The 22,563-nt window shown below is 34.7% G+C and overlaps 1 protein-coding gene and 1 pseudogene across 4 annotated transcripts; one reads left to right on the top strand and one right to left on the bottom strand.

Moving 5' to 3' along the window:
• Positions 1–12,123: 12,123 nt before the first annotated feature.
• On the top strand, positions 12,124–14,928 carry LOC147566605 (uncharacterized). 3 transcript variants are annotated; one of them, XM_086653094.1, is made up of 4 exons: positions 12,124–12,440; positions 12,885–13,157; positions 14,276–14,404; positions 14,615–14,928. In XM_086653094.1, the coding sequence occupies exons 2-3, from the start codon at positions 12,887–12,889 to the stop codon at positions 14,353–14,355; spliced, it is 351 nt and encodes a 116-aa protein (XP_086509220.1). In that variant the 5' UTR covers positions 12,124–12,440; positions 12,885–12,886; the 3' UTR covers positions 14,356–14,404; positions 14,615–14,928. The 3 variants fall into 3 exon arrangements, with proteins under 3 accessions (XP_086509220.1, XP_086509219.1, XP_086509221.1); XM_086653093.1 differs by lacking the exon at positions 14,615–14,928 and having other exon boundaries at positions 14,276–14,613; XM_086653095.1 differs by lacking the exon at positions 14,615–14,928 and having other exon boundaries at positions 12,146–12,282; positions 14,276–14,613.
• A 107-nt stretch (positions 14,929–15,035) lies between these two features.
• Positions 15,036–18,428, bottom strand: LOC147566604 (putative xyloglucan 6-xylosyltransferase 5 pseudogene; annotated as a pseudogene). Its single transcript, XR_015230513.1, has 2 exons — positions 16,761–18,428; positions 15,036–15,394 (listed from the first exon to the last, which is right to left on the bottom strand). The product of XR_015230513.1 is annotated as a putative xyloglucan 6-xylosyltransferase 5 pseudogene (transcript).
• Between the last annotated feature and the right edge of the window lie 4,135 nt (positions 18,429–22,563).

Genomic DNA, 22,563 nt, shown 5'->3' with positions numbered 1-22,563 from the left:
TGTATATATGTGTTGGTGTTTTTGTTCATGAATAAGTATTCGAAGCAAGAAACAAATGTTGAGATGCTTAAGAGGTTCTACCATAATGAAGAGGTCGAAATTCTCGGGAATCCACCACCATCACATCATCTATTGTATCCGCTGACCTTTAGAAGGCATCTTAATAGGGTAGAATGGGTGAGAAGGGTGAGTGAGCTTCCCCACTCTATTAGTGGCTAATTCATTTTCGAAGATCATTTGTTCCAAAATGTTGTCCTCACCCCTTTTTATGTGTTGAGTCCTAGTTAAGTGATCACACTCACACATACGAGCGAACCATTCTTGAGCGATTTCATTTTTGGAGTGTATGTCCGTGAGGCCGAAGTCGAGGCGAAATGTACTAACTTGGGAATCAAGGTTTTGTGACCTCGGAACATAGATGTGCTTATTATGGTATGACACTTGCATTTTAGGGTAAGACCATTAGTGAAGAGATCTTTAGCTTTTACATGAGCTTATTTACTTGATTCATTATGTTTTGACATGCTTAAACCCTTCACTATATGAATCATGCTTATCAATGATTTAGATTTTGGACCCTTGTGTATTTGAAACTATGATGTTTGTGGGTGTCATCTATGGAAACCCTCACGAGACCACACTCGTCCACTAGGGCAACCTAGGGGTTTAACGACTTGTTGCATACGCTAAATGCAACCGGGATGCCTCCGAAAGTGAGTTAGGTCTTTTCTTTTCTTTTGTTTTGCTCGAGGACTAGCAAAATCTAAGTTTAGGGATGTTTGATGGGTCATGAAAATGTCCCATCTAAGTCGTTTAATTTAGCCAAGTTAGTCGGTTTCGAGTCTTTATTATAATAAAATGGTTGGTTTTCTTGATTAGGTGTCTTTTGCAGAGTTAGGTGTGAAAAACAGTTAAAAACGAGGAAAAGATACATGAAGGGTATTTTGGTCATTTGGAGTCAAGGACATTCTGGTAATTTGGCCAAGGTCAGTGCGTGGTTGAAAAGTAGAGGTCGAGACGAGCTCGTAGGAGAAAACGAAAGTCAATTCGGAGTCCAGATGAAGGAATAAATCAAGGTCAAAGTTGAGTCAAAGTATGTTTCCTTGTAATGTGTAAGTGCACTCTACATTGGTCAGTTTCCTTCACCTTCTATTCAATCTTTTTCTTTAAATATTTTGTAGGTTGGAACCTGGATTCATCTTTCCCCACTCTTCAATTACTGCAAGATCATCATCCTCAGTGATTCCACAAGAAGATAATTGGTATAGCAACCGTTCATTATTCAGTTCCCTTCTAGTGTTCCCGTGTAACGTACATTTTACTGTTCCCAGTCAATGGAAACGTTTCCTAGTTATTTGTAAGTGCACCGTACATTGGTAAGTTTCCTTTTTATATTCTATCTTTTTCCTTAATTTGTGCAGATTGCAACATGATATCTTTAGTCCCCACTCTTCAAATGTTGCAAGATCATCAACCGCAATGATTCCACAAGAACTGAATCGGTAAAGTAATTGTTGTATTCTACATTGTTAATGTGGGAACTCTAAAATTTGTGTTGTAGAACTAGATTTACTATACATTTTAAATTTCCCATTTTTAATCCTACTCAACTTTGTTTTGGGAATGTGTCAGTATTTTGCCCATACAGTACAGAACTTATTTAAGTTTTCTGGGATATCGCACCAATATTGTAATGTTTCATTTATACCCCTTCTCGTGTTCAAATGTAGGGTACAGTTGTTACTTCCCAAACTCATCTTACTTTTCTTGTTTATGTTTATTGTAAATTAATTTATTTCCTTTTTCTAAACTTGATCTCTTTTTGTAGGTCGCAAACGGATTTTTTCTTGCTCTCGCCATCTAATCCTGGTCAGGGATCTACTGCTCTTGTGAAAAGAGAACCTCTATGGTCTGAGAGTTGGCAAGAAGTATTCACACATGTCGGGCAGGAATTTCACGGAGGTGCTATTGACCAGTCAACTGAGACTCAAGTAAAGGATTCAGTCAAGCCTAGAAGTCCAAGAGCCCAGTCTGCGGAAGATAAAATATTAGAGACAGATCCATTACGTCAGAGTTAGAGAAAAATGACGGAAACGACCTTCGGAATTTCAAAAGTTACATTTCGTGCCACTGAAAATATGCCCGGAAAATCTAAAAATTTCTTACGCCCTCCCATCAAAATCTTGTACTTTCCACGAATTCACGGAATTGCCATTGCAAAATTTACCGACTTGCCATTTGCAAACTTTCTCTCTCTACTCTTTTACTTTCTCTTTTCAAATTTCTTTTTCTCTTTCTAGATTTTTCTTTACAAACTTGCCATTTACAAACTTTCTCTCTCTACTCTTTTTATTTTCTCCCACACATATTTTATCTCTCCAATATTAACAGATTTATTTCTCTCTTTTCAGTAATATAAGAACTTTTATTACTGGACTTTTTGAACAATACATAACAAAGTTCTTATATATTCCTTCTAAAATGTACAATACATAACAAAGTTCTTATATATTCCTTCTAAAATGTAAACTATTTAACTGAAAGTTCATAAGACATTTTGTTATGTATTGGGCATTTTGTTATGTACTGGACACTTTTTGAAAAGAAAGTATAGGAAATTTTGTTATTTACGGTTCGTAATAAAATTTCCTATAAATTCCTCCAAAATATAAGCTACTTCACTGAAAATTCATAGGGCATTCTGTTACGTACTGGACATTTTTGTATGTGCTGACCATTTTGTATGTACATGACACTTTTTGGAAAAGAAAGTATAGAAAATTTTGTTATGTACAATACATAATAAAATTTCATATACATTCCTTCCAAAAGGTAAACTATTTCAATGAAAGTTTATAGGTTATTTTATTATTTACGGTACATAATAAAATTTCTTACACATTCCTTCCAGAATGTAAAACTATTTCACTAAAAATTTATAGGAAATTTTGTTATGTACAACACATAATCTAGTATCCAATACTCTACATTATACTTGAAGAAAAATCCATTCACAAATTAACAGAAACTAAATATGATCAACCAGATTCAAAAAATTTCATAAAACATAATGAAATATATATGATTTCATTCACAATTTCAGACATCTACAAAATTATAGAATTCATTCACACAACTCATAATTCTAACCAAAAAAATGAAAGATCTTACAAACCTCTTACAAATAATCCCAAGTATGATCACAAAAGAAGACCAAATCAACAGAGATCTTCGATCTGGGTTAAAGATACCAAATTTGTTATTATTCGATTTAATTTTTAAGAAACCCTACATCTTGATTTTAGGATTTTAAGATCCATGAGTCCAGAAAAATCCAAGATTTCATTCAGAAATCTCTTAATAGGAACCTAACCATACGAAACCGATCTACGATCCTTGATTTTCTGAACCATATAAAGTCGATCTTTGATCTTCTTTTAGAGAAAGAAAGAAACCCAAAGTATCGATCCTGAAAAAGAAACATTAAAGGAAACCATTCACCTGAAAAAGAAGAACCAAATTCTTTTAGATGTTTAAGACCTTTGAATGTATAAATAAGAAGGAAGAATGAATTGAAACAAACTAATGGGCGAGATCCCAAAATTTCGAAAAAAATGGCGCAACAGATCAAAATTTCGAAAAGAATGTTTCAGAGACAGAAAGAGAAGGAATATATCTCAGATTTAGCGGGAGTTTCAGATTTCTTGGGTTCTTGATCTGATTTTGTTCTTATGATTGGACGAGAATTTAATGTTTTTGCTGTCACCGCGTCCGATTGTCAAAAAAGTTGGACATGTCCCGTCCAAGGGCAAGAGGGGAAGAAAAAGAAAACAAGAAAAGTTGTACATTTCCTGACATTTGGACCTGTTCCGAAATTTTTGTCTTTCCTGGATTGGGTTCGAATTCCCCCTCCATTTTTGGACCTCCAGCTCATTATTTGATTTTTTTGCCACATTACATGTAAACATAAAAGGTTAATGAAATTTAGGTATTGGATCCGATATAAGTTGACTAATCATGCATAAAGTCTAAATTTATCTACTTTAAAATTTGAGATCCATAGTGATCCTTGAGAACTTGAGTTACTTTGACGTCATTGGGGTTTTCTTTCGAAAGTACTGGCGTAACAGATTTTAAGTTATTTTGTAACATTTTGGTTCACATTGACTGAAAGACAAAAGAATTCGAAGTTTGATTCCAATCTGGATCGTTGTTTTTACCTGAGTAGAGATGAGTGTGCCACAAATCAAGTCAAAATCTTTCTTCGAGGAATCCCTAAAAAACAATTTAGTTGCTAAAGACACTCTCATCATTATCATCCGGTTCTTCTTCTTGATTGAGTTGAATCCTGTAATGGTCGTGAATATTTTCTACCCATTCTATCTCTAAACTTGATTTACAACTTTATAGAAGATGAAGTTAATGATAGTTTCACTAAGAATAAAAAATGAATAAAAATAAGCAATCACCAATCCTTCAGAAAAGGTAAAGAAGTTAAATTTCTCAGATAGATCATGACTTCTTAAAAACTGATACTGGAACAAAGATTCAAGAAAAGCCAAACCCATATTTACAGGTAATGCTAGAGGGAGAGAAGCTGAAAATCTTCCTTTGATCAAAATATATGCCTTCAAAATTGTTGAAAACCCACTACAATTCTCTACCCCAGCAACAATGAAAACTAAGCTACAGGTATTTAGGGTTTGAGCAAGAATGGTTGAGTAAATAACAACTCCTGTGGAAGAGAGAAAGATTTGAAAATTTGGGGAGTTGAATCCGAGAGTTTCGAAGAAGTTGAAGAGAAGAAAGAGAATGCAGAGACCGACCGAGTGGGCGGAGAAGATAACGGCTGAATTGCAGAAGTATGTGAGAAAGAAAGGATTATAAAGGTAGAGAGAAGATGAAAATGAAGATTTATTGTACATGAGACTTTGAAGTATAGCTGATTTAGCAACAAGAAAGAATGTAAGAGTGAAAGGAAGAGAGAAGATAGAAGAAGAAATTGTTTGAGAGAGTTTGAAATTTAGAAGGGAAAAGAACTTAGAGGGTGTTTGATTTTTGCACTTATTAAGTGATTTTCACTTAATAAGTGCGGGCCGGCAATTTGAGGCCGTTTGTTTTTTCACTTAATAAGTGAATATCACTTGTAAGTGGGGTCAAAGTAAGTGCAAAAAAGTAAGCTCCAACTTGGAGCTTATTTTTTTGCACTTACTTTCTAAGTGCTAAAAAAGACATTTATATCCCTACCGAATATAATAATTACCAATATAATTATAACTAAAAAGAAAATCTTAAACAATTGATAAGTAAAAAATCTTTTTATGACTTTATTAATGACCCTTTTCCTTCTTCACCCATCCTTCACCTATGCTTTTCTCTTACATTTTTTTCACATCTCTTCCCTCATTAATCACGGAACCACCCAAACTCCATGATGCGACGTAAGTTCTTTCTCCTTCATAATTTTTAATTACGGAAGGTTAATATTTTCAACATAAAGTATTCATAAATCGTAATTCTCTTGTATCCGAACTCGCGAGCATAATGAATTAGTATGAAATGCTTATATGTAAATACTTGAAGGTCAAAATAGACAATTCTCATTTTTGTGACATTTAGAATTAATATAAAAACAAAAATCAAACACTTGAAAGTGATAGAAAACAAACGTCATATCACTTACAAGTGATATCACTTACAAGTGATATCACTTACAAGTGATATCACTTACTAAGTGATTATCACTTAGTAAGTGGTAGCACTTATAAGTGCTAAAAAATCAAACACCCTCTTAGACAATGGAGGAAAACCAGCTGCATTAAAAAGTAATTCAAGTCTAGTTCTAATGGTTGACAATAGAGGAATTGAAGAAGTTTCAATTACTAGAGATAGAAGACTAGAAATAGAGACTGGTAAAAGGAGAAATGTTGCAATTATAGTGAAGTATTGATAGTTTAGGGTGAAAGTTTGAATTGATCTTTTGAAGATCTTGATTGGTCTCTCCATTAGTGATTTGATGTTAGAAAGGGTTTCTTGGATTTGTAATTCAGAAGTTTTGTGTTGTGTTGTTATATATATATATGAGAAGTTCGACAATTTCATAACTATTTTGTATGAAATGACTAATTTTGTTTTGGATTTTTGAGGGAGAGGACCAAAAAAAGCCCTCCCAATAAGACCCAGCCCCACTGCAGCGTGTCAATTAGCCGCAAGTCCTAAAGCCAGAAAAGGACGGTCAGTGACAACTTTCCTTTTCCTTTTTCTTTTTTCCTTCCTGGAATACCCTTGTGCCGTACATAATAGATCTTTCCTTCCTTTTTCTTCTGGAAAGAAATCTATGGAGAGATTTTCTTTCTTACTTTAAATTTCATTTCCTATATTTCTTACTATATTTTCATCACCATCTTTATCAATTTCTTATTTCTCTCTCTGTAATTTTTTTTTTTGCAGAAATCTTACTTTCTCTCTCTAAATTTTTAGTTGAAATCTTCCTCTTTATCTCTTTGGTACCAACTTTTTTCTTTAACAATGATTTTTGATATAGTGAATATGGTGAAGAATGATGATTTAGTGAAAGTTTAATGGGGAAGAAAACTTTTTTATTCAACATAGATTCATGGGTTTTGGAGAAATATCAGATTTGGATTCAGAAACAGAGCTTCTATTGAAGAGAGATTCGTTTCATTTTTTTTTATAAAGATTGATCACCAACCAATTTAGATTATGATCTTGGAGAGGGTTTCGTTAGTTTTAGAGAAGATTCATTACCAAGTTTAGATCTGATATTTTTCTTTTGGGTGAAGACCAAAGAGGTTTAGATCTAAATTCAAGACCCTAATTTCATTTTTATTAATTGATTTGTAGGATTGAAATTCTTTACATGTGTGAATCAAAATTGTTTCATATATGTAAATGAAATTTTCTGATACATTTGATTATGATATTGAGAATGTTTTTTACGACAAAGTTGTTTTTTTTTTGTTGAAGATGATGATGATAAATGTTAGTTTTAGAGGAGATTCATTACCAATTTTATGAGGAAATGTAATGTACATTCCTCAGTTCCCACTACATTTTATCGTTCCCGATCAGTTCCCACGTTCCCTTGTTATGTGGAAGTTTAGTGTACATTTTTTAGTTTCCTTCGTCTTATATTTCTATCTTTTTCCTTATTTTGTGAAGGTTGCAACGTGAAATCTTTTTCTTGAACAGAGATTCATGGATTTTGGAGAAATTTCAAATTTAGGTTTAGAAAGAGCTTATAGTGAAGAATGAAGATTTGATAAACATGTAATAGTGAAGAAATCAGATTTAGAGTTACTTCCCGGTACATAACCAAATGACAAGTACATAAAACAATTCCCGGTACACAAGAAAATTCCCAGTACAAAAAGTGTCTCGTACATAACCAAAAGGCTAGTACATAAAACAACTCCCGGTACACAAGAAAATCCCCAATACAAAATTGTCTAGTACCTAACCAAATGGCCAGTACATAAAATAATTCCCTGTACACAAGCAAATTCCCGGTACACAAGTAAATTCCTGGTACAAAAGTGTCTAGTAAATAACCAAATAGCTAGCACATAATAAAATAATTCCCCGTACACAAGATAATTCCCAGTACAAAAGTGTCCAGTAAATAAAAAAATTTACAGTATAAAAAAAATATTTTATAAATTTTCCTTGAAAATAATTTACGTTTTAGAAAGAATGTCCTATAATTGTCCATCATATAAGGAGAGAATGTTTGAGAGAAGGAAAGTAGTTAAGATTGAAGAGAGAAAACTTGTTTAAAAAGAAGAGAAAATACAGAGAGAATCTAATCAATGGGAAACTACAAAAAATATATGGAAACAAATCAATGAAAACTACCAAAAACGAGAAAAGTAGTTAAGATTGGAGAGAGAATATTTTAATTTTGAACAAGAACCTAGTGTTCAAGTTTCTCCTTCTAGAGTTTTTTACCAAAACAAAATTGTTAACAAAACAAAATTGTTAGCAAAACAGTTTCTCTTTGTACATATATTTGTCTGTACGTTAAAAAATTTACCGTCCATTGAATATATTCCCTCATTTAGATTATATTCCCTCATTTAGATTATAGTGTGAAAGCAAATTTGTTACATTTATAGTGCATTTGCAAATGTCGAGTAAATTAGTTTATTTATAGTACATTCACAAATGTCCAGTAAATTTTAAAATTTGTAAAGTTACTTTATTTATAGTACGTTTACAAATGTCCAGTAAATCTTATAGTTCCCGAGATACTTTCAGTAAATTAGCTTCCATTTTTGGATGAATGTATCGACATTCGTCACACGTTTAGTCGTCTTTTGTGGTGTTTTCGGGTTTACCATCTCCATCAAGGAAAGGAAAAAACATAAACCCATTTTTAAGAAACTCGAAAACCCTAATCGAAACATAAATTCAGTAACTCTATCTAAAAATAGAAACTACAAAAAACAAACTCAAGGAAAGGAGAAACTCAAAAACCTTATTAGAAGCCCGATCTTGTTAACAAACTCGGACCCATTCAAAAACCCTATCAGCAAAAGAGTTTGTTGAAAAAAACAAGTGAAGAGGATGTTGAAAAAAAAACAAGAAGAGATTAGGAAAAAAAATCAAGAAGATGGTGTTGAAGATCTAATGGATACTCAAATTTCCAAGTGAAGAGGATGTTGAAAAACAGATTCGAGAAGAAGCAAGGTTCGATTTTTAGCTTCCAAGTGAAGTCTATTTTACTTCAAATCCAGGAAGGATTGAAGGAGATCTGGGAAGAAGCAAGATTTTTTGAATTTTTTGGGAAGGTTTCACTTTTACAATAATGGCAGAAAATAGATATCTAGGAAGAAGAAAGGTTTTTAGAGAGAGAAAGAAAAAAAAAAAGGAAGAAAAAGAGGTGGGATTGAATTGAGACACCTCTTGAATTAATTGGATGGGAGGGGAGTCAGAGTTTTGGTGCGTTTTTTGGGGTCGGTTTTTTCGTAATTTCTCGAAAAAGCAATGCCCTTTTCGCTATTTAAATACCCTCTCTGACAAAAAGGACCTGCCCCTAAATTGATCTCTGACGTGGGCCTGCATCTTATTGTGAGTCTCATTTTGGGCGTTTTGCCCAAGCCCTCTTTTGTTTTTACAATAGAAAAAGGGTAGTTTGGTCATATAACATACTAGATGACACCTTTGGTCATCTCAAGATAGTAAGAAGAAATTGAAGATGGGCCCATCTTTAAGTGGGTGATGGAAAATTATTATGAGTAACCTAGTCCTCATTTTTTTTTGTTAAAAAACCTGGTCCTCATTAAGTTGACAATGAAACACAAACTCCCAAAGTCCCAATTTTTAACTCGTACTCAACAGATCTATAGTCACTGATTAATAAAAATAAAATTAGGGTGGTCGAGTTGTAATTTTGTTGGGAGGCCTAGTGGCCTACGACCCATAGAAACTGTCTACCTGAGACTGTCCCTTGGCCCGTAGGTCCTGACACAAAGTTAGAATTTTAGCTCTTCCAGAGTGGTATCTCATTGATGGCTCGGGCCCCGCCGGAAGGAGGCCTTTTAACTAGTTTTTTCTTTCACTAGTATGGATTTTTTCATGTTTCTTTTTAGAAAAAATGAGACTATTCACGACATCAGTCCTGGTCAAATCCCAACAGGCTGACATATCGGACCATGATTTAGAAAGAAAAAGTGAAGAAAAATTTCTGTCTAGATATTGGCCCGACAAGTCAGCCCGTCGGGATTCTGCCGGGACTCGGATCGGGCATACCATCACTGTTTTTTTTTTCAAAAGAATTGCTGACTTGTTGACATATAAAAAGAGGAGAAAAAGAGAGAAGAAGGCAACCATGTAATGGGTTATTGAGTCATTTTTGTAAAATAGGTTGTTGGAGAGTACGTATCTATAAGACGTGGTACCTACTACTTACTATCATCTTCTAAATCCAGCTTGGGGGATTATTAATCAAATTTTGATTACCAAAATTTCAAAATTTGGTGAGTTTCAATCTTGCAGTTTTGCATGCATAACTAGGCAAATTTAGACTAAGAAAGACTATGTGGATATAAAAGTTACTCAATTTCAACTAGTCCAAAAGTTTATAATAAGTCAAATGGACTGGAATCCAGTTTCAAAATGGAACTGGAGAGCCAAGCTTGTGGCTCTCAAAGCATGATTGAGTTACCAAAATTTCAAAATTTGGCGAGTTTCGATCTTGCAGTTTTGCATGCATAAGTGCATAACTAGGCAAATTTAGACTAAGAAGGACTATGTGGATATAAGAGTTAATTAGTTTCAACTGGTCCAAAAGTTTATAACAAGTCAAATGGAATGGAATCAATTTCAAAATGGAAGGAGAGCCAAGCTTGTGGCTCCGGAAGCATGACTGAGTTACCAAAATTTCAAAATTTGGTGAGTTTCAATCTTGCAGTTTTGCATGCATATTACCAATCCTAACTTTGGTGAGTTTCAAATCTTGCAGTTTTGCATAACTAGGCAAATTTAGACTAAGGACGACTATGTGGATATAAAAGTTAGGGTTATTTCTCAAATGACTCTCAACTTTGTGACCAGCTTCCTGCCTAACCCCTAGATTAGCAAAAATACCCATATGACCCCCTTTTTCCGTTATCTTTAACTTTCCGTTACTCTCTCTCCTCCATCTCATTTTTTCTCTCTGCCACATCAATTGACACGCCACATCATCATCTTCTCCGGCAGGGGTCGCCGGCCCGCCAAATTTCTGGCCGGCGACCTTCAAATTTTTTTTATTCTCTCCTCTCTCTCTCTAAAAAATAATTTTTTTTTTTAAAACTCTCTCTCTCTCTACAGATCTAGAGAGAGCAGACCCATTAAGTCTGTTCACAGACCTACAATGGGTCTGCAAACAGATAGAGAGGTGAAGATAAGAAAAAAATTTCCGTAAATACTCTTGGGGGGGGGGGGGCAAGATTAAATTAATTCTAAAAAATATCATAAAACATTAATTCCACACCAACTTTATGTTCTCTTCATTTCATCATATATATTAAAATTTGTCGGTCGATTACATGAGAGATAAGTCTGGCCACCTATTTTTATTGGGAGATTGACAGAGATCACATCCGACGGCTGGTATAAAATCCTCTTCATGTAAATTAAATCAAAATAGAAATAGGGATAGAGAGAGAGAGAGGAGATCGAGAGGTGAAGATAAGAAAAAAAATAACTCCCACGAGAATCACCGGTAGAGAACCGACCGACAACTCTATGTCGGGGACAACAAAAGAAGGGTGTGTTTGGAGAAAAATTCTAATTTTTCAAACTCCATAAAATTTTGTATCCTGAAACTTTTTCTTGTTTTTCCAAAGCATAAACCTTAGAGAAATTACATGACAACTATCTAAACTTTTCGTGCACGTAGTGAAACCTTTCATGGCTGTAGCTAGGGGTGAAATTGGTTTACGTAGCTGATTTTTTGACATATTTGAACGGGTACCTGGTATAATGGTGCGGGTTTTATATGTAGGAAAATCTTACCAAAAGTTCGTACCCGTTTAGAAACCGGTCTTTCGATCTGGTTTTTCGATTTAAATCTGAATTAAACTTTTTTAAACAAACACTAATAAACAAAAGATTATTTTGAGGCTAATACCGTACGCCACAGATCAAATGATTATGATCCAACAACGACAAGAATTTGTGCTAAAATTTTCTTCACTCAATAGTGTGTCGAAACAAGAACGATAACAAGAATAATGGATTTCAATAAAAAAATATAATGTTTAACTTGATTGATTATTTAAAAAAAAACGATAGTATATTGATCACGTATGCGTTACTTTCTGATTGATAAGTACGGATAATATATATAATATTTAATTCGGTCTGGTTCGAGGTCCACAGATTCGTCAAAAAAAGGACGAACCGGACCTAAAGATCAACCGAATCAAAAAAGGACTGATCCTTCTAAACCTGCGTTATTTGTCCAGTCTGATTCGGTTTTTATCGATGTTTCGGTGTTAGCAGTCTTTAGTTTCATCCCTACCTGCATCAATAGCCTGGCGCGAAAGGAGAGGCATATGACATACTCAGCCTCTCCACCCGTTCACTAGACCCCGCCTCGAGCCACCTAGTTTAGGCGTACATCCGCGAAAATTCCATCTTTGGTCGTATGCTTCAAGTTGAACTGCGACTAACATCAGAAGTTCCTATTCTACTAATTTACGATACAATTTTTATTACTATATCCCAACAACAGATAAGAAGAGTTAAATCAGACGATTCTGCTACTTTGAGTGGGTATATTTTATTCTTTATTTTACCTTCAACATTCGATCTTTAGTAGCTGGTGTTCTTGAAGGAATCATTTAGATCTTATTTGATCGATTTCTGTATTTTCCTCCATTCGATTGCAACATACAATTTTATCTGCTTTACTGGTTCTTTAACAATCATAGGTATTGCTTTTATGCTTGTTCTGGATTAGTAATTGTGTATACTTGTCTTTCATTTCTATAATTCTAAGTCGTATCTAAATAGTCATAAGGTGCAGATCTGGTAACCTAGCACTTCTTCTACAACCATGGTTTTCTTGATTTGAATTAGGGTTTTGTTCTTAGACATAGAGCTTTTATGGGTTCTGTCTTGTTGGGCACTGGGTTCCAACTGATTGCCTTTAAGAGCAAGTAAAGGATGTTTCAGTTAAAAAATAAGTAGAAATTGAAACAAACATAAGAAATTACTTTGTCCAGACTGTTTCAATTTTATTCTTATTGATTTTTTTTCGGTTACCATTGTTGTTTTGTCTTGAAAGTTTTTGAATCATTTTGATTTGTGTTGAAGTTGAATCTTCATATTTTTGTGGATACTTCTTTCTGACTAATATTGAACTTGGGTTTAAGGTATGGCATCTCGGCGTAATGTTAATTACACTCCTCTATCTTCCAGAGATGATGATGATTATAATGCGGGAAGTCACGACGATCCTAGATTTTTGTACACTCCGAAATCGTTTGATAAGGTTCCGTGGAAGTCCATTTTACTTGCTCTTTTCCTCCTTCTACTCGGGTCGATGCTCCTTTTCCTCTCTATCTTCATAATGACAGGTCATATGGGAGGTGATAGATCACAGGCTTATGGCCTCTTGACGCTTGGTATCCTCGCCTTTCTTCCGGGTAATGTTAACTAGCCCATTAATTCGCTTGGTACTTTTTGCGTTTTGGAGTGTAATTATCTTATTAGTTGAATTAACTTGACAAATTGGTTTAAGTAAAGAACTAAAGAAGGATTAAGGGGTGTCACAACCTATATGAAAAGAAATGAAGTTTCAAAAGTGAGAACAAAGTATTGGAAGTTTGTTAGGTTTCCCTAGTGGGCAGTTTATGAATTTAATACAAGTATGACTTACCGAATCACTTTTCACCAGTCTGAAGTTATTACAGAGACTTATAGGAGTAGAGACTTATAGGAGTAGGAGACATTGATACTCAATGGTCATATAACATTATAAACCACCAACTATTAAATATCTTGTAGCTCATTGCTTGTCAAATTGTTGATGATTTTTGTATAAGCTATGTAACAAAGAGAAAAATGAATGATTGCTACCGATGTGGGAAAACGAATATAACCATTTCTACGTGACCGTCTGTTATGGTGGCTAGAAATTTTCTTATGAAAATATCTTTGGGTATTGGTCTCGATGCATGAAGTGTTCGAAAACTAGTTTCGTAGAGTCCTGGTGCAGCAGTGGCATTTCGCAGTTTTATTTCTTATGTTCTATTGTAGACACTCGTAGGTGACACACCGTCCCAATGTCCTAAAGGAAAATAACACTAGTATGTATATATACAGACACTTTAGGGGTGTATCTTCGGTTGTCCCTTTTCCACTCACCATGTCTGACACTTTGATATCGATCTTGGAAGACGATACATGTATTTGTGTCCATGTTACATAACTTTCAAACATAATGTAGATTCATGTATGTCATATAATTCAACTTTCACAATGCAAAACCCTTTATCCATTTGATAACGAACCCTTTATGTTCCTATGTAGTATTTATAAATGTTGAATCGAACACTTGAGCATTTCCCATCTATGAAACTTTTTTTAATTAAATACTATATGTTTTATCCTCTGCTTGGCACTTGTACTTCTATGTAGACTTCTTGCTAAACAAGTTTACTGCACGGCTTTTCTGATTTACATGAAAATATCAAGTTGTTGGCTTATAGCTGGTAACTGTGGATCTTCGTAAACAAATCTGACCTTGAATATGAAAATGTAGGATTTTATGAGACCCGGATAGCTTATTATTCATGGAGAGGAGCACAAGGCTATCGGTTTGCTTCAATCCCTAGTTATTGAGGGTTAAATCTCTTCAAAAGGGTTAATAGTTTTAACTTTTCTTCATGAGGTAGTAGCACCTTTATTCCATGGCTCAAACTGTATAACTTCACTCTTTCTATGACAAATTCATGCATAGTAGTACCTAAATCAGATATTTGTACATTTATATTGTTTCAGTTGTAAGATTGAGATCTGAAACTGAAAATAGTGGTTGAATTTCAAGTAGCTTTGTTGTCACAGAGGATATATTGATTATATATTTTTTGTTTGTTGAAAGGGTATATTGATTAATTACAAGTTGAAGCAACGACCAAACCATACCTGCGACCAGGCCCATAGAGTATTGGACGCGTTATTAGTCTTCACATTACGCTGATTTGAAGATATTATGCGCACATATGGAATTAGTCATCGTAGACCTGTGATATGGATCTTCAAATTACTATGACGAAGTAATATTTGTGTGTAATTTTAGGTTAAAATTTCAAAACTTGATAGCAATGTTATTTCAATTTGGTCTTGAAAAGACTTGGATGACAATTACTAATTTACTATGATGAAGTAATGTTCTTCACATTTCAATTTGGTCTTTTTTTTCGATGAGATATTTCAATTTGGTCTTAGAATTAGTTAGGTGTAATTTATGGCCTCACATGAACGAGTTCGTGATGGAAGATTAAGGCCTTATACAAATCAAATTGGATGAAAGGAAAATATGAATATTAAGAAATATGTATTCTTTTGATCTTTTTTGCTTCGATTTCACAACCACTAAAAATCCCAAAAATAGGAAGATTGATGAGCCTATGGTCTATATTGTACAAAAAAACAACATATTGTTGAAGTACTGCGTAACTATAAGTTTTTAATTTAGGCTGAGGATCCGGTAAAACAAGACTCCAAGAAGGAGATCAGTGAGAACTGCATTCACCATTCATCAGTCCTTTTTGCTATCAATCCAATGCCAAACACAATAAGTTCGATCACGCATGCACGAATGTTAACCTTTCCCTTCAGACTTACAGATAATTCCTCAGGTTCACCTATTAGAACTTCCCTGCACGTAAATTTTCGTAATGTATAAGGATGCTAAATTTTACATAAAACATAAACTAATTGAAAAACCAACAAGTTGCGACAGAAAGAGTCAAAGAGCACGAACATAAGAATGACTAGCTTATATATTCGCAACTAAGGCGATGTTGGTTTCTTTGTTAAATCTGAATCCGAATTCTGAAACAAATAATGTGTAATTTACTTGTACACTATAATTTGAGTACTTGCATGTATTTACTTCTCTAATCAATTCAAATCTTCAAACAAAACTTCAAACAAAACTTCTTCTCAAATTCAAACTCGTTTGGAAAGCTGAAAACATTTGCATTGGAGATATAAGACTTGTTTCAAGATCTTATGACGAAAACATGCAGAACAACTAAAAAGTACACATACAATCATTTCAGATTTCGGATCAACAAAACGACAAATCCCACCTAAGTGACCTAACACAAACTTCCGACAGAAAATAAGATTTTATTTACATTTTCTAGATTAGAGTTTTTCGAGATAAACTGGTTGCATAAGAATGATACTGCGCACTCGTTTTGAAATATAATAGAACAATTTATTTAGAGCTGCTGCAAGAATACTTCAATCCAAATTTCGGCTACTTATTAGGAAAACATTTACCTTGATTCATGAGCAGTACTTCTTGATTTACAAGTTTTAGAACATTTAGATAAAATTGTGTTACTCTTTTTGCTCTCTTTGAGGATAACTCCACATCGGTTGTGGAACAGGAAGGAGGTCAATTGAAAGTGTAAGGGAAAGCTGAAAGTCTTACATCTTGAGCTAGCTTTTGAGGTGAGAAGTACCCAAAACCATCTGACACTGGTGGTATCCGAACCGAAGAAACAACTCTGAGCCTAATAGTATGGCGAAGTTAAAAACCAACGTAAAGGGGCAGGTGATCATCTTACACATGTGAGGCGAAGTCTCACCCCTTGAGCTGTCTTTCGGGCGAGAGAGACCCAAGACAGCCCAACAACTCTTACCCTAACAAACTTAAATTTCATCCTTAAAGAGAATCTATGTTAAATTAACAACATAAAAGCATTTTACTCCCATACTCATCTTAGAATCTGAGAATCTGAGAATCTGAAGGGACTACCTACCATTCACTCAAAGTAAGAAAAAGAGAATGTATCCTGAGATTAAAAATTGAAGATATCCAAAACTACAATACAAAAACCTGAATTGGCTGATATCAAACAAATCAAAAGAATTCTATATTTGTTTTCCTCACAAGTAGTATTACACTATCACAAATAACCGTAGTAAATAAAAGCAATTGAACCCCACTAACTCTAAAGTTGTTTTCAGGTTCGAAAAAACATTAACTGGCTGAGTACTAAATTACATACCTTTCAATATGAAATCATGTGAGAAATGTAAGTTACTGATTTAGGGGCTGTTTGATTTTGATCCTCCTATCACTGGGTGACGTCGAATATCAAACTGATCTACAAACTCTAATGGAGTAGTTGTTTCGTTCCGAATACGTTTGATCTTAGGACTCAACAACCCTTTGTGCCTAAACCCATATAATTTCAAAACCTGATTATCTGCAAAATTGAAAGCTCTCTCCATACTACTTAAACATCTTTCAACTGGATAATCACCATAACTTCCACAAGGTTTACAACCCACAAAATGTGTAACAAATGGCCATCTTTCATCACCCAAACCAGGATGATACTTCTCCATCATTTCCTCATATCTATCAACCAATCCAGCCCAATACCCATGTAAATAATAAGAATTTTCAAGAAATACTTTATCCATCCATTGATCTTTCTTAGAAATCAATAAGTAAATTAATGCAGATTGATCATCTGCTTCAAACGAAGGTCTTCCTTTCAAATTTGCAGTCAAAACCTTACCAGCTTCGTCACGAATTGGACCTTTAGGACCCATTGGTGCCCAAGCATCAAGTAAATCTAATGACCATTGACAATTTCTAAACAAGAAGCTACCAGTATTCAAAGCAATCCATGAATGTTGATTAAACATCAAATCAGGGTACCCATGAACAACCATATTATAATTATCATATTTAGAGAGAGGAAGTTCAAATACCATATCAGTGAATAATGCATCACTATCCATCCACCAGATCCATTCAACTTCAGGATGAGATAACATTAATCTTCTAATTAATGGTAGTTTTGCCCAATACCCAGCAAGTTCTTTATCAAGATGAGCCATATTGTAAACAATTTCAATCCCATGAAGACGACAATAATCGATTTTGTTCTTGATTGATTTAAGAAGATAATGATCTCCAATTGCATTATCACAAGGGTTTGGAGGGGAACCAGTAACAAGCAAGATTCGAGCTTTACCATTAACATAATTTGGAAATTGAGGATGAGAATCAAGCCAGATCTTTCTTTCTTGATTCCAATTTGAGATTTTAGGACCAAGAGTATAGGTTATATTGGGATTAATATCAGTATCAGAAGGATCATTTGGGTCACCATCGGATCTGATCTCAGCAAGAATACGATTAGTTTCTTCAATTAGGTTTTTATTTTGAGCTTCGGCATCTGAACTTCCACCTAGGTTTCCAACACCGATGGTACCACGAAGGACAAGAATGGTGACGAATCCACAGAGAATTGTGATTTTGATGTTATTGAAGGTTTTACTAAGCTGGCGACCGCGAGGAAGGATGGATGAAGTACGACCGGAGGTAGTTCTTGTGGGGGTTCTGATGGAGGTGGTGGGAAGAGCACCGCCCCGTTTCAGAGCGGAGAAACTCTCTTGTCCCATTTTGATAGGTTGAAATCTGAATTAATCAGTCAGTGCAGGAGAGAAGAGAAATAAATGGGGGGAGAGATAGAGAGAGGGAGGTGGGGTTGTAAACCCTAAGTGAAAGAAGGATGAAGATGACAGTGGGACTTCATTTTAAAAATGATATTTTTAGAGAGAGAAAGAGAGGGGAAAGGAAGAAGAAAGAGAAAACAGACACGGAGAGTGGTGGTCGGGCTCCTGGCGTTTTTTAAGTAAGAAAATAAATAAATGGGTTTACAAAAAATATTTTCAAAATGCTAGTTAAAACTTAAAGGGAGATTTTAAAAGGCCTCTCCGTTTTTGTTAAAAGGCCTCCCCATAGTTTCGTTGACTTAGTAAAAAACCTTTGACTTAGCTTGGTTAAAGGGCCCCCCTCTTTGAATGGGTGAAAAAAACCCCCTTTAAAGGTTTATTTCACCCACATCATTTGACAACGCCACATCATCATCTTCTCCGGCAGAGTCGCCGGCTGGCCAAACTTCCGGCCGGCGACTTTCAAATTTTTTTTTTTTTTTTATTCTCTCTCTTCTCTCTCTCTCTAAAAACAAAAATTTTTTTTTTTTTTTTTTTTTTAAACTCTCTCTCTCTCTCTCTACAGATCTAGAGAGAGAGAGAGAGCAGATCCAAAGGGTCTGCGAAACAGACCCTTTGAAGGTCTGTTCGCAGACCTCTAATGGGGTCTGCGAACAGACCTTCAAAGGGTCTGTTTCGCAGACCCTTTGGATCTGCTCTCTCTCTAGATCTGTAGAGAGAGAGAGAGTTTAAAAAAAAAAAAAATTTTTTTGTTTTTAGAGAGAGAGAGAATAAAAAAAAAAATTTGAAGGTCGCCGGCCGGAAGTTTGGCCGGCCGGCGACCTTGCCGGAGAAGGTGATGATGTGGCGTGGTCAACATCACCGGTCTTGGGTTAAGTTTGACCTAACGGCGTTAACTTTGCCGTTAGGTCAAATATTGATGAAGGAGGTGCTCTTTTGTAGAGGGGGCCCTATAACCAAATGGGTTATAATGAGGGGCGCTTTTAGCGGGGAGGCCTTTTAACAAAAACGGGGGGGCCTTTTAAAATTTCCCAAACTTAAATACATATTTTCAATTTGTCCACATTCCTTTGGGCTAACGGTTGGACACCCCTCTTAAATCCATGAGGTAGTGAGATCGAGTCTTAGTGGAAGCAGTTGTCATCATGATTTATCTTATGTAATTTAGGTTATAAATAATATAATAATTTGTCAGACTTTTAGGCTTCTTTGTTGTTGAACTTTAGGCCTCTTTCATTCTTGGTTTAATTAGGTTGTTATCGTGCTTATTACGTTTTCATGATGCATTAATGTCTTGTAACGCTAACGTAGATCGTAGTCGAATTCTAAAAAAAATAGTTTACTTTCAATTTCTTATTGTCCATTTATAATCATTTTATTTTTTATTTGTTATTTTTGTGAATTCTAATAATCTAACAATTATTTATCCGCAACACACACTTATTTGCTCTTACCTTAATATTTTTTTTTATCATAAATTGTATATTTTTATTCCCTTTCTTAGATAAAAATATATTTCTCTACATGTTTGTCCAAACAAAATACATGTTTGTTTCTGCAAAACTATATTATAATATAGTGGATGTCCACATATATCTTATGAGTGTCTATAGTAATAATCCCAAAGGAGGTGTTGATTACTTTGTTCTGAATTGTTCAGCGTGTGTCTCGAACTCTTGACCTTTAGGTGGAAGATTATACCTCTTACCACTCCAACCAAGGGTTGTTGGCGTGTTGATTACTTTGTTACTAAGTATTACATGAGAAATAGAGTGAAATTGATTTCTATCCTTCTTAGTTAAGTTGAAGAGATTCTTTATTATCAACATAGTTACCCTACGTTATCAGCACGCCGCTATAGTCCTAGAAAAGATTTCAGTCAACCCAAAGGGACTATCAAAACTTTACAGGTAATTTGTAAATTTTCAAGTTCAATATGTCGACTCTAACAAGTGTTGATTTTACAACCCTCGACTTATCGGGAAAAAACTATATTACTTGGAAGCTTGAAATCGAAGCCTATCTAGAGGCCAAACAACTAGAAAAGACAATTTGCGAGGGAAATAATGAACCTCTTTACAGACGATCAACGCCCCTCCTTGTAATCCGCCATCATTTGTGTGAAGAAACTCAAATCAGAATATTTATATCAGAAATACCCACTTGTATTATAGAAATGTTTAGAGAACCGATACGGTCATTTAAAAAAGGTTATTTTACCGAAGGCCCAGAATGACTGGATAAACCTGCGGATGCAAGATTTCAAAACAATTTCAGAATATAATTTTGTCTTAGTTAAAATAACTACAAAATTGGGTCACTGCGGTTATCCAGTTTCTGGGGAACAAATGCTAGAAAAAACGTTTTCCACTTTTCATATATTCGACATGAATCTGCAAGAACAATACAGAAACATGAATTTTAAATGTCATTCGGAGTTAATTTCATGTCTTCTTGTAGCAGAACAAAAATAAGGAAGTAATTATGAAAAATCAAGAAACCCGCCCAACAGGATATACTAACTTTTCAGAAACTTATTCTACATCCGTCTCTACTGAAAGAGGTTCATTTAGAACCATAAGGGCCGTGGTCGTGACAACTACCACAATAAAAATTTGGAGGAACATGGTCGTGGTGACGATCAAAATAAAGATACCAGAAGTGGTGGTTACCGTTCTAGGGGGCGGTCGTGGCAACGACCGAGGCAGATGGACAAATAACTCGGGTAACAGATACAAGTCATTTAATCGGCAAAATAAAGGGAAGAAGGTGGTAAATGAACCTTCTGAAATGAAGAATCAACCCTGTTTTAAATGTGGTATGACAGGGCACTGACAAAGAACATGTAGGACTACTAAACGTCTAATAGATCTTTATCAAACATCCTTGAAGAAACCTATTGCCAATGTAGAAACAAATCATATGGAAATTAATGATTCTTCATGTAACACCAGATTGGATGTATCTGACTGTTTAACTGACGATGTTGAAATACATCTTACTGAAGTCAGGACCGAGTCAAAGGTCACAAATTATGGAATTAATCTGAATAGAGCCGCATCGCTGTTGCAGTACCCCATCGAAGAAAAAGATATCTATGGTAATGGATATGAAAATCTTACTAGTAATGAGTTGGTCAGATACTAGATGATGAGTTTGACGAGATGATTAATCGAATTCCTAACTCTCTTCAGTAGTGTTTTTATAATATTTTCAGTTGTTATAAATTTTGTATTATATTAATGTTTTACTTTTGTGTATTGTATAACAATATAATATATAAAATTTACATGTTTTCTAATGGTATCTTTGTTTATTTTCGTTAAGGTATGAATTCTAGAAGTACACTTTTGAGAGATGATGAAGATATTTGTCTGGCAGACAGTGGAACCACAAATTCCATCTTTCGAAGTAAAAAGTACTTATTGACTCTGAAATTGTTTAAGGCTAATGCGATTACTATCGCTGGTTCATCTAGTCTCATTGACGGCTCTGGCAGAGCAATTATAATATTACCGAGTGGTATGAAGTTAATCATTGACAACGCATTGTATTCAAACAGAATCTGTTAAGTTTTAAAGACATGCGTCGAAATGGTTATCACATTGAGACTAGAGATGAAAATAATGAAGAATATTTGTATGTTACTTCAAATGCTTCGGGCCAGAAGCATGATCTCGAGAGATTGGCAAAACTCTCTTCAGGATTATATATTACAAGGATAAAAACGATTGAATCTTATGTTGTCACAAACAAGAAGTTTTATGATCCAAGTGTGACGACACTTTGGCATGACCGTTTGAGACACCTAGGATCTACCATGATGAGTAGAATAATTCAAAATTCTCAAGGACACTCACTACAGAATCAAAAGATTATAATAAGCAAGGATTTTGCTTGTACACCTTGCTCATTGGGGAAATTAATTGTAAGACCGTCTCACATAAAAGTTCATATCGAATCTCTTAAATTATTGGAAAAGATCCAAGGAGATATATGTGGTCCTATTCACCCACCGTGTGGACCGTTTCGTTATTTTATGATATTGATAGATGCTTCTGCGAGATGGTCTTGTGTTAATCTTTTGTCTACTCGTATTAATGCATTGGCAAGGTTGCTTGCCCAAATTATTAGATTACGAGCTCATTTTTCCGATTTTCCAATTAAGTCCATACGCCTTGATGGAGCATGCGAATTTACATCAAAGGCTTTTGGTGCGTATTGTATATAAGTTGGTATTGATATTGAACATCCTGTAGCTTATGTTCATACACAGAATGGTCTAGCAGAATCATTCATAAAATATATACAACTGATTGCATGTCCAATGTTGATGAA

This window comes from Eschscholzia californica, unplaced genomic scaffold (assembly GCF_041429995.1).
Source record: "Eschscholzia californica isolate CP2 unplaced genomic scaffold, dmEscCali1.0.p SCAF_1, whole genome shotgun sequence".
Classification (NCBI taxonomy): Eukaryota; Viridiplantae; Streptophyta; class Magnoliopsida; order Ranunculales; family Papaveraceae; genus Eschscholzia; species Eschscholzia californica.
The sequence above is the reverse complement of the archived record's forward strand: the minus strand, read 5'-3'. Positions and strand labels throughout refer to the sequence as shown.

Excerpts from the sequence above, each read along its gene's own strand:
- LOC147566605 (XM_086653094.1), top strand. The coding sequence starts at position 12,887 with ATGGCATCTCGGCGTAATGTTAATTACACTCCTCTATCTTCCAGAGAT. Across the intron at positions 13,158-14,275 it reads TATCCTCGCCTTTCTTCCGG|GATTTTATGAGACCCGGATA; the intron begins GTAATGTTAACT and ends ATGAAAATGTAG.